The sequence below is a fragment of the Grammomys surdaster genome, unplaced genomic scaffold (genome assembly GCF_004785775.1).
Source record: "Grammomys surdaster isolate TR1022 unplaced genomic scaffold, NIH_TR_1.0 211, whole genome shotgun sequence".
NCBI lineage: Eukaryota > Metazoa > Chordata > Mammalia > Rodentia > Muridae > Grammomys > Grammomys surdaster.
In genome coordinates, this window is record NW_021604656.1 from 4,012,373 (window position 1) to 4,024,950 (window position 12,578).

General features: G+C 40.0%; 1 protein-coding gene across 1 annotated transcript in view; it reads right to left on the minus strand.

The window, feature by feature from the left end:
* Window positions 1-417: 417 nt before the first annotated feature.
* The window catches only part of Uimc1 (ubiquitin interaction motif containing 1), a 53,618-nt gene continuing 41,457 nt past the window's right edge, over window positions 418-12,578 (minus strand). Inside the window, exons 10-14 of the mRNA XM_028772018.1 lie at window positions 10,866-10,944; window positions 6,286-6,463; window positions 2,641-2,704; window positions 1,617-1,659; window positions 418-853 (exon numbers count right to left, since the gene is read on the minus strand). Of these exons, the coding sequence (XP_028627851.1) occupies window positions 655-853; window positions 1,617-1,659; window positions 2,641-2,704; window positions 6,286-6,463; window positions 10,866-10,944 (563 nt within the window). The 3' untranslated portion in view covers window positions 418-654. The remainder of the gene's footprint in view (window positions 854-1,616; window positions 1,660-2,640; window positions 2,705-6,285; window positions 6,464-10,865; window positions 10,945-12,578) is intronic.

Sequence of the window (12,578 nt, forward strand, 5' to 3'; positions counted from 1 at the left end):
TTCGAGACAGGGTTTCTCTGTGTAGCCCTGGCTGTCCTGGAACTCACTCTGTAGACCAGGCTGGCCTCAAACTCAGAAATCTGCCTGCCTTTGTCTCCCGAGTGCTGGGATTAAAGGTGTGTACCACCTCTGCCCAGCTCCTAGGTGAGAAGTCTTAACTGGGTGAGTAGGTCATTGAATGAAAGGGATAACAGTTAGTAATGGGATTAAATACATTTGGCACAGCCAAAGTGATGTCAGGTTCAGTCAATGTTCTGAGTTGTGCAGTGTAATTTAAACTAATGTGAGTAGTATGTCAAAGATTAGCAAGGAAATTCATTCAGGAACACATAGTGTATAGGTGAAAAACTACCTCTCCAATTGAAATATCCCCACCCCAAAGCTTACAACAGAAATAAAAAGAAACATTTCCATCTATTGAAATAAGATTTCATACAAAGATAAATATATTTAAATTTTAACTATAAGCAAATTCAAACAGAATACTATTCACAGTTGTCTGAATAGATCTTACAAAACATAAAAACCAGGATGCTGTCTGGGTGCTGCTGGTGAGAACAACAGGGTCCGAACTCTCACAACAAACCAAAGACAAGTAACGAACACGACCAATCCAACGATCATCATTCTGGTCAACCTCCAGTCTCAAGAAATTCAAGATTTTTTCCTCCTTCCTCTGCCTGATTTGGTTCGTGACCGGAAAGTAAATTGGTCTTTAAAGTCCACTAAGCAATTTGTAGCTTCTGAAACAGGAACAAAAGACTTGATAGGAGACTCATTTAAGTTGAGCAGTGAGAGGGAACTCTGCATCTCTCTGCTGCAGCCAGCCTCTTCCACCTCTGGTGAGGGCATCCTGGACAGAAAGAAAAAATTAAATATATTGATATATATTCACTATATGTATATATATAGAGAGAGTGAATTCAAGTGATATATATGTAGTGTGTGTGTGTTCTATGGTTGCTGGGAATTGAGCCTGGGTCCTCTAGAAGCACAGCCAGTGGTCTTAACCACTGAGCCATCTCTCCAACTCCCAGCCTTTGTTTAAAAAACAAGTTCTCACCATATAGACCCAGCTGGTCATGAATTCAGAGATCAGTCAGTCTGCCTCTGCCTCATGTGTACTAGGATTAAGTTCAATATTAACCTGCTAAGCACCAAGTATGTGCTATATAGTATAGTATTATACACTATAGTGGGAGCTTAAAATTACATTAGTACACATAATTTCTGTAGTGCTCTAGCCATATAAGCACTACCATTCTGCTTTTACAGATGAGGATACTGAGTAAACTCATGGAACCTAAAGCCATGGAGACAGGGGGAGACTGTGGAGTCAGATCCAAATTCCCAAACTGCCCAAAATCTGCTAGAATTTGGGTTTGGGTGGAATGGAAAAGAGAAAATAACAAACAGTTCTACTTATTTTAACATCAATACAGCTATCTAACCAACTCCTAGTCCAGATACAGCAGGAGCATTACACTGAAGACTCACATTACTTCCACAGTGTTTTCTATTGTATTAGTCTGACTATCATTGTACACAAAGACTCCATCATCAGGTCACACTTGCCAGAGCTGGACAGCTGCACTTCAGCGTATACCTTAACTTACCTGAAGGGTCTTGCCTCTGAAGACTTGGGTTTTTTCTCTACACCTGGAGAGAAAATAAAAGTACTAACATTAGCAGTCATAGCTTCTCCCGTCTGGTGCTTTTCATCAGCTCTATTCAAGAAGCTCAGACCTCCAATTCTCGGCCAATAGAATGTGAACATTAGCACCCTACAGGCTCAGCTGCAGGGGAACACTTAGGAATGAATCATTTCTGACTAAATCTATGTCATATCTGGACTCAGGCAACAGGGCTGCCAGGAGAAACCGGCCACCTGACAGAGTCACACCTGGCGATCTAGAAGCAGGACGTGGGTCTGTCATCACAAGTCATCACAAGGCAAAGCACACGTGTTTGGTGGTAATGAAATACTATAACTAGACAAGAAGCAAAACGTTACAGTTCCATTTGCATTTGGTAAACTTTAACAATAGAAACAACAGGAGGAATAGCATCAAGCACCCATCCAAAGCCAGGGAAGATGTTAGCGTTTCCGAGACACAAGCCTTGCAATCTCTAAAGCCACGACTACTCATGCTCCTCGTGAATCTACTCTGATACTCCCTAAATACTCAAGGCACACAAAGAGGAATTTAGAATTCTAACTGCAGAATTACTTCCTACAATTCCTTAGGAGTGTACGTTGGGACACTGAGCTAAAGGTAACATGATTTGCAAACATTCAGAAGAGGCAGTAATGTCTGCGTGTCTGATTTCCCATGACTGCTCCTTTAGAAGACCTGCTTTCTGGCATGTGTTACTTTTTGCAATTTGGAACAACTCCCCAGATTAACAGGCAGTCCTGACTCTAGACTTTATAAAGCATTACATTAAACACATGAAGAGTAAGACAGGGTATCTCTCCATCTGTCCTTGAAAAGAGACAACCTAGATTAGATCTCAAAGGCTGGCTGACTGGCTCCAAAAATTCCCTCATATATCCCCAACAATCAGTTGAAGGTCAACAGTTGCTGTCTTCACTAGATGCCTAGACAGAAACCCTGAAGACTGGTCTTGGCGCTTCACCTGTGGTCCTATGCTCAGACTGCTCCAAGAGACTGAGGAGTCGGCCTTGACTATGCCTTTTTTCCTGTGACAGAGAAAAACATACAGAAGGATTACTTCATGCAAAGATTTAAAACACAACTGACTTAGCCCAGATCAAAAATTTCCCAGAAGAATGTGGTGGCACAGCTGGGACTAGCTTACTCTTTTGCTTTATAATAAATGAGAGTAGATGAGAAAAACAGCAAACTGTAATGAAGAGGATAAAGCACCATATCAGGAACATAACTTTCCAGGTGTAGTGGTGCATACCTTTAACCATAGTATTCAACATGCAGAAGGAGGTAGATCTCTGAGTTCAAGGACAGCCTAGACTACATAGGAAGTTCCAGGCCAGTCAAGGCTACACAAGGAGACCCTATAAGAAAGGAAAGAAAGAAGGAAAGAAGGAAAAAAGAGAAATAGAAAGAAAGAAACTCAAGAATGGTTTCAGCATCAAATCAAATCAGTTCACAAATGACATTAAAGAGCCTGTGGGTTAGAGGGATGGCTCAGGGGTTAAGAGCATGCTGCTCTTCCAGAGGATTAGAGGTCAACATCCACATCCACATGGTGGTTCCAGGGGATCTCACGCCTCTAGGCTCTGACCTCCTAGGGCACTGCATTCATGTGCATACACACTCACATGAACACATACACACGTACGTATAACTAAAATTAATAAAAGAAAATCTTAAAAAAATAGAGAATAGCTTCTGCTCTATGTTAAATTTCAAGAGATTTTTTAAAAACAAAAACAAACAACTCAGTTTCAAGGTAACTTCTACAGGCAGCAATGTCAAGATAAATAAACTGGTGGCTTAATGCAGAGCACTGGCTGCTCTTCCACAGGACGCAGTTTCAATTCCTACACCCACACTGTGACTCACAGTTGTCTGTAACTCCAGTTTCAGGGGATCTGATAATCCTCTTTCAAACTCCATGGACACTAAGTACACATGAAGTATACAGAGAGACGTACATGTGTGCAAAACAATCATACACATAAAATTTTAAAAATTAAATATAAAAAATTGTTTTAAAAGATAAATCAATGAGCTCTTTGGTGTAAGTAAGTACTCACCTATGAAACTCAACTCTAGGTCACATCACGGGGGCTCAAGAGCCCTTGAGTCTCCCGTGATTAAGAGCCTTGCTTCTCTTCCCGAGGACCCAGGTTTGATTCCCTGGCCCCACGTGGCAGCTCACAACCTTCTGTAACCCAATCTAGGGAATTCAATACTCTCTTCTGACCTCTGTGGCACTAGACACACAGATTGTACATAGATATACATGTAAACAAAACACCCAGATACATAAAATAAAATTTAAAACATCTGGTTCATAGAGATATAACTTCCTCCTGGCATGGTGGAGAAAGGTTTGGTCTCTGCCCTCTGTAAAGTGGTTAGTATGCTAATACCTCTTGATATACTGTTACTGCTTTATCTTGATCAGTAAACCAAGACTTGCTCTTCTTCATCTTTCATCACAAGACCCAGAAAGCACTTAGATTTTCCCACAGACCAGAAGCCATGCCTTGTAGTTTCTAAAATCTAGAAACAGAAGGGATTCACAAGTTATTTCACATGTGTTCCTAGCAGTGGGGACATGGATTCCCTACACTTTCTGAAAAGCAATTAGATCTAATATTTCGAAAGATGTTGAAATGTTCACTTACACTTCAGGAAATAGCTGGTAGTTCAAGATTAATGGAATCCCCCTCCCCTGGTTTTTAAATTATTGTTCTTCTGTTCTGTTTCTATTGTTTTATTGTGGTTATTGTCATAGCTTCTGTTTTTAAGATAGGATACACTACGCAGATCATGGTCTGAAACTCACTCTGCACCTGGGACTGGCCCTCAAGCTCTCACACCTCCTGAGTGCTGGGATGACAGGAACCTGCCTATGACAGCCTCTAGACTGTTTTAAATGGTCTTTAAATATAGAAGGACTGGGGGAAAACCTAAATGTCTAGTAATAAGATAATGGTTAAATGACCATCTATATGAAATAACATTAATAGTACTGTTTTTTCTGGTTGAGGAGCAGGTAATATAGGTGGAGAGGGGCTTAGGACGGCCTATGTGGACCATGAGGGCCTCCAACTTGTGTCCCCCCTCATTAATGGTGGATGGTGGGACTGCAGACATGCTCCAGCACAGCGAGCGAACAGTGACGCTTCAGAAGTCTACAACAGACCCCGACATTCACCCTACCCTGCAGGGCTCCTTCTCATCTGAGAAACCTTTACATGACCCTGGGTATATAGGTATATAAAATCAATGAAACAAATCAGATGTTTATTGTTTTATATTATTTTTATTATGAAAAAAAATCATAATAAAATCATCTTAAAACAATTCTTTGAAATATATATAATGTTACCACTTACTAAAGATAAAAGTAAATGTGCAGAATAATGAATAGATATGTTGTGGTGTGATTTCGTTTTCACTGTTTTGGTTTTTGAGATAGGGTCTCCTGTAACCCAAGCTGACCTTGAAACTTGTTTATAGCTGAGAATAACTCTGAACTTCGGATCCTCCTCCTCCACCTCCCAAGTGCTAGAAGTGTAAGTGTGTATCACCACGCTCGGTATTAATTATTTGGTGTGAGGTCTTCATTCATACAGGCAATCATTCTACCTTCGAAGCCAAGCCTCCAGCCCACACTTGTCGACTTTTCCATAAGAATTCGATTCTGCCTGAATAGTTGACAGTGCAAAGAGCAGGGCATCTTTCTCAGAGTTGACTGATACTTTGATTTTATTATCATCAGTGATAAGAACACTGCTTCACATAAATATATATTACAAACTGACATATATATGTTTAGGGTCATTTCAGAAATTGCTGGAAATTTCTGTCTTAATCCCAAGCCAAAATTTACCACTAATTTTTTAGGCAACTCACATCAGCGACTCAAATAGCAATTTTTAAAAATCAACATTCTCACAAAATACAACCAAAAAAGATAAAATAATTTGGGGCTAGGATGTCAGCAAAGTGACTGCTGTGCAAAACAAAGACCTGAGTTTGGATGCCAAGAGAAATGTGAAAGGCTGGCATGATTCCGAGCAGGGATGGCCTAGCATGAGGGAGGGTTGGAGTACATAAAGGCAGACTCCCTGAGCTAACTGACTGACTAGTCTGGCTAGTCAATGAACACCAGGTTCAGTGAGAGACTGTCTCAAATGTTAAGTTGGGCACCTGAAATATGCTTGAGTACTTGGATGGTAAGGTAATATTAAAAGTTATGCTTTTTATAATTAAACCATTATATTTTTATAAGAGTAGAAAACTTTGTATGTACTGCAAAAAGTATAGCAATTAATAACTTACATAGTCTTGGATCTGAGAGGAGGAGTTTCAGGCAATATCCTTAATCTACAAAAGCCCCAAGTCCAGTGAGAGACTATGCCTCAAAATAGATGGATAAATCCTGAAGGCTAACACCCAAGTCTAACCTTGGCCTCCTATATAATGCGCACACACACACACACACACCTAACCTTTATCTATAAGCATAAACAAGACAAATAGGAAAGAGGGAAGGGAAGAGAAGGAAAGGAGAAAAGAAAGCCAGAACAGAACTAAAGCTTTTCCTCAAACACTGCATATATACCTTTGATGTCTTCAGTCGCTGCTGCTGTTTCCCCTCCACAGGTGCACACACTCTTGGTCTCCTCATCCCTTCAGTCCCATCTTCTCTGTCAACCTTTGCAAGCTGGAGACAGGCCTCTACATGACAGTGATACTCCCCAAGTGGAACCAGGGACTTACATAGATAACACTTCTCCTTCCTGGGTGATCAGAAGAGGGGGAGGGAAAGAGGCAAGTTTAAGATTTGCTTTTGCCTCCAGGCTCTTGGAATATTTCAAATTGTCTTTTTACATCTCAAAAATGTCTGTAGGGAAGACTTGTCAACCAACGCAGACTCACTCAGTAGGATCACCAATAAAACTAACCCTGTGCCAATCATAAGGACTAAGTGATTAGCAGTTTTCCCTGGCTGTTTCCTTGTACCCTGCTGTTGCAGCAGTGGGATGTAATGAAGTCAGCTCTCCTAACCATCTCAAACAATGCTGATTGCTCCTCAGACATAAAACAGTCTGTCAAACTCTTCTGAAATTAAATGTAATCATTTTTTCAAAGAGAAGTTAAAATTTTGACAGAAAGGGGAGCACTGAAAGCATGAAATCGATAATGACAGTTTACCACCATGGATGAGTGTGTTTGATTAGTAAGTCAAGTCTGTCTATATGTTAACTTCCCTAACACTATCACCTGAAACATCAACTAGGAAGTTACTAAATCATGTGGCTCTGTCATAAGCTTCTGCATATTACATAGTTATTTTCATCTTTTTATAAAAAAAGATCCTTTAGAGAAAGAAAAAAAGTATGTTCTTGATGTATCAATAAAACCAGAACTGTGGGAGTTGGTGAGGAATGCTTACTAACTACAGTCTTACTTTAGATAGAAAGTAACTATCTTACTTTCTCTGCAGTCAGTATCTTTCAACATCATTTCTAAATTAATTCTTCAGCCCCATTAGGAAAGAATTATTCTCCCCACGGTCCTTACAGCCAATTAATATCAGAACTCACAGCTGATAAGTTCATCTTAAACTTTCTGAAACATGTTATCTTAAACTTCCTTTTCTATTACTACTCAGTAACTATGGCAGGAAATTAGCTCTATGGAAGATTTTCTCTGAAGGATAATAAAATAACAGAAATTAAGATCTTAAACTACAACTGCCTGCAAGAATGCAAGTAAAACTCTACCTTATGAGGAAAGTTAGATTAGTATATCATCAAAATTCATCAATTAATGCAAAAAGCATTATTAATTCTTACTATTAGATTAGTACAAAAATAATTTTGTTTTCTGCACTGTTGTAATTTGTCATTTGATACTGGAATACATTCTTAAATCAATGAGGTTATGCTGTACATCATTGTAATGCACATTTTTCACTTTTTTTTTTACTAACGACATATTTGCTGTTTATATTTACTTTAGAATACAGAAACAATGTGAAACAAAAGCAAATTTGAGGAGTGTTATTTGGCAAAATAAGTGGTAAAACAGCTGAGGCAATGGGCCCCATCCACAGAAACTGATAATGAGCATGTAGTACCACAGTGCTTCAAGACAGTCTGCAAAGAAGACAAGGAATTTGAAGGTAAGGAGCTTAGCGGCTGGCCATGAGGAACAGGAAGCATTCACTGAAGCCAATTCTTACTTGACTTGAGAAGTTGCCAAAGAACACAACATGAATCTTGCAAGCTGTTGCAGCATCGAAGCTGAAGCAGGAAGATAAGGTCTGATGACTAGGTGCCTCATGGTTGAACCAAAAATATTCAAGTTTTGAGCTGTCATTCCTCTTACTCTACAACTATAAACCATTTCTTATTAAAACTGTGACATGCAACAAACAGTCAATTGTGCATGACCACTAGTGATGACCAGTTCAGTAGCTACATCAAGAAGGTCCAAAGAATTCCCCAAAGCCAAGCTTGTACCAAAATAAGGTCATGGTCACTGTTTGGTGGTCTGCTGTTGGTCTGATCCACTGCAGCTTCTGAATTCAGTGAGACCATGACGTCTGAGACTTGTCCTCAGCAAATTAAGCACCGAGAGCTATGATGCTGCAGCCAGCACTGGTCAACAGAGACTGCCTAAATTCATCATCAGGACACTAGACCACACACTGTACAACTAACACCTCAAAAGTTAAACAAACTAGACTACAAAATTCTGCTTTATTTATCTACTTGATCTTCTACCAATCAACTACCACTTCAGTATCGCAACAACCTTTTTGAAGGAAAATGGTCTATAAATCAGCAGAATGCAGAAACATAGGAGTCAGTGAGCTGGATCAATGGGTGAAAGGTACACTTCAAACCCTGATGACCTGAGTTCAATCCCTGGAACCTATGTAGTAGAAGAAAGAATCAACTCCTAGCTGTCCGCTGACCTCCACACACAATGCATTAAGTATTTGGGAGGGGGTTGGGGAGGAGAAAGAGACTTTCTAAAAGCTCCTCATATCCTGAAACATGAAGTTTAATACTACAAAAATAAACATTTTTCATCAGCAAAAAAAATGCACTGACTATAATGGTTCCCACTTTGATTAATAAAGTATGTCTGAACCTAGTCACAATTTAGAATTCATGCTGTAAAACCTCTGGACCAACCTAAAGATGAATGGCAGCAGCAATATATGAAGACCTGAACACTTAACCTCAGGACAAGTTTGACTTTGTTACTGTTGGCTACATGACTTAGTTACATATAATTTACCTTTATTTGGAGAAAAAAAAGAAATAAAGAAGACAAAAAGAGGCTGAGGGCATCGTTTGGTGGTTAGCTGCCTGCTTAGCACATACAAGGTCCCAGATTCGATTCCTAGTACTTGAAGGGACGGAAGGGAGGAGAGAGAAGACCAAGTACGCCACTGACTACGGAGAGGACTGATGCACGCTATCAGGTGCTCATTACACAAGTGCTGTCAGTGCTAGTTCATGCACATCCTATCAGATGCTGAGCATAAATAAAAAATGAAAACAAGTGTCTCCACTTTAACAGCTAGTCCAAGTACACAGAGATATTAATGAAAATTGTAGCAATGTGAGGGATACAGTCCAAGAGGAAGGTCTATACTAACCTAAGATCACAGAGAAGGGAGAACAAAAAGAAGTTGTTAGTTGGTACTAAGTTACAGCAAGATAGTAATAGAGAGTTCCGGCTTACTATTATATAGTAGTGATGACATTTTAACAAGGTAGAAGAAGTTTTTAATGTTTTTAACCATGAAGAAATGACGAATAGACATGTAAACTGATTTAACCATTACACAATGTATACACTGTCAAACATTATATGGAACTCCATTAATATGTACAAGCTTAAATTTTTCACACATTAGATTTTAAAATGGAGATCATTACAAAAAATCATAACTAATCAAAATACAGAGAACAACAGATTGTGAGAGTCTAACCCCAAAGGGTATATCTACACTAAAAATCCTGAACTTAGCTAAGGCTCAGGAAGTACCATGGCAGAGGGAGAACACACATTTTAAGAGATAGAGGAAAGAAGTCTGCTGTGAGAATGTGTCTCCTAGGCTGGAGAGATGGCTCAGTGGTTAAGAGCACTGACTGCTCTTCCAGAGGTCCTGAGTTCAATTCCCAGCAACCACATGGTGGCTCACAATCATCTGTAATGAGATCTTCTGGTGTGTCTGAAGACAGCTACAGTGTACTCACATACATAAAATAAACAAAATCTTTTAAAAAAGAGAGAATGTGTCTCCTAAAAACTACACCTATGATATCACAATAACATGATACTACCAACAGACATGTTTACATGGAAAGGGGGAAATCTCCCAGGGCCCTACAACCCTAGACAAAGAAGAAATGACCACTAAGAATTAGCCTCTCCCAGGGATAAGCCACTAAATGGTTATCCAATACTAGTGGTCAGCCCAGAAATCATACATACAAGTAAACATACTCAGCAGGTAGGTGTGTGTGTGTGTGTGTGTGTGTGTGTGTGTGTGCACGCGCGCGCGCACATAACTATAATAATCAAAGACATAATCTTGAGAAGGAGTGATAAAGGAGGGATGGGAGGGACTAGGAGGAGGGAGGAGAGGGAGAAATTGTGTAATTATAATTTAATTATATTTTAATGAAAATAAAGTTTTAATGAAGAAAAAACCTGAAAACAAAAATTTCTGCCTAACAACTTACTATTCTAATGTGCTGTTGGAAATGGCTCTACTTTCAGGAGGCAATATCTACACCTGCCCTCTTCCTCAGAATGCGCTCTCAGTCAAGCTGTAACCCACATCCCAAGGAAGTCTTCCATATTGCTCAACCTCCCGCAACTCAACTTCTATATTATGACATTGCAAAATGTCCACTGCTTCCCCAAAGCACCAAACACCAATTTATAAATTCAAAGAAAACAGAAACCTAAGAACAATGCAGAAGCAGGCTCATTTTTAACATACTGAAAAGGATGAGTGGTGTGCAATGAAATTATCAATAAGAGAAAGAATTCAGGCTTTCAAACAATGATGGTAGTATGGGCAGAGAAATACAGGGGACAAGAACTAGTGGCATCACTTGGTCCAGGTACTGGTGTGTCAGATAAGGTGAATGAAGTGTACCCACTTACCTGTTGGTGTCCAGGGCCGGCTGTACAGCTGTCTTAACGTCACCTTTCTTCTTGGCCTCTCTTCGTCTCCGAGTCAATACTTCCCCCATTTAAAAGAAAAAAAGTTAGCTGGCAATAGACTCAGGATATAAAAGAAAAAATTCATTAAGAAGAAACAGTTTAAACCTGATCTGTGGGGAAGAAGTCCACTAACTGGGAAACCACAACCTTTCTAATATTGAAGATAATATGAGTGACCAAAACTGCCGGCCACAAGACGCTCCCTCTTTGTCACCAATCCATGAGATACAAAAATCTAGCTCAATCCAAGGAAGGTTTCTATGTTCTACCTACATATCAGTCAATCAAGGAACATATACATCCTCTACCAAAATTCTGTCTAGTACAACACATATCCAATGAAGTACTGTATGAATGCAGTAATGATAGCTACAGGTGAGCTATCATAAGCCCCAATCCTTACGAAATCTTCAGTGTTCCACTCTGTGAGGAAGACTAGAACAGTAAGCAGAGCCGGTCTCCTCCACTACACTAGGACCACCTCTGCTTCTACTGGGCTCAGTACAGGTGAGAGAAATATTTGTCTCACATCAAAATATATCTGCTTATAAAATCATAATCCCTCTTAATGATCTTGTAGGTAATTTATTCAAGTGTTTTCTAGTCTTTGGCAAACAAAAAGTAAACGTTTCTCTTCAAAGTACGCCTTCCTTACCTTTTTTTTTTTTTTTAAAGAATTTGGTAAGATTTTTTTTTAAGTTTTTTTAAATTTATTTCATGTATGTGAGTACACCGTTGTTGTCTTCCAACATACCAGAAGAGGGCATCAGATCCCCATTATAGATGGTTGTGAGCCACCATGTGGTTGCTGGGAAATGAACTCAGGACCTCTGGAAGAGCAGTCCATACTCTTAACTGCTGAGGGAGGGAGGGAGGGAGGGAGGGAGGGAGGGAGGGAGAGAGAGAGAGAGAGAGAAAGAGAGAGAGAGAGAGAGAGGAACAAGAAATGAAAAACAGGGCTGGAGAGATGGCTCAGTGATTAAGAGCACTGGCTGCTTTTCCAGAGGTCCTGAGTTCAATTCCCAGCAACCACATGGTGGCTCATAACTATTTTTAATGAGATCTAATGCCCTCTTCTGATCTTCAGGCACACATGCAGGAGACTGCTGTATACATAATAAATAAATCTAGAGAGAGAGAGAGAGAGAGAGAGAGAGAGAGAGAGAGAGAGAGAGAGAGAGGAAAACGGAGTAAAAACATGTGTACACACACACACACACACACACACAAATACATATATAAAGAAAGGAAAAACAACATACTCCTCCCCACCCCCTAGTAAAAAGAATGGCAAAGAAAGGGCTCTCTCAGTGGACAAAGGGGCCTGCCTTTGATCTGAGTTTCTGATCTGGGAAGGACCCATCCTGTGGATGGAGAGCACGGGTGTCCACTAGCTCCACTCATCTCCACGTGTGTGGTCGTATGCTCATGCCTCCCTGCCCCACTCAAACATGCACACATACTACTCACATATAGGATTAAATAGATTAAATCTGAAAAAAACCACATATAACCTGGTAAAACGCATATAAAGGTCTTCTACATCACCCAGAAGGGATCTCTAAGATGACTGTCATGCATCTAACGCAGCCAGAGATTTGTGTCAAGGCTGCCTTCTCTCACTGTGAAGTTCAAGCACAGTGAGGAAGATTG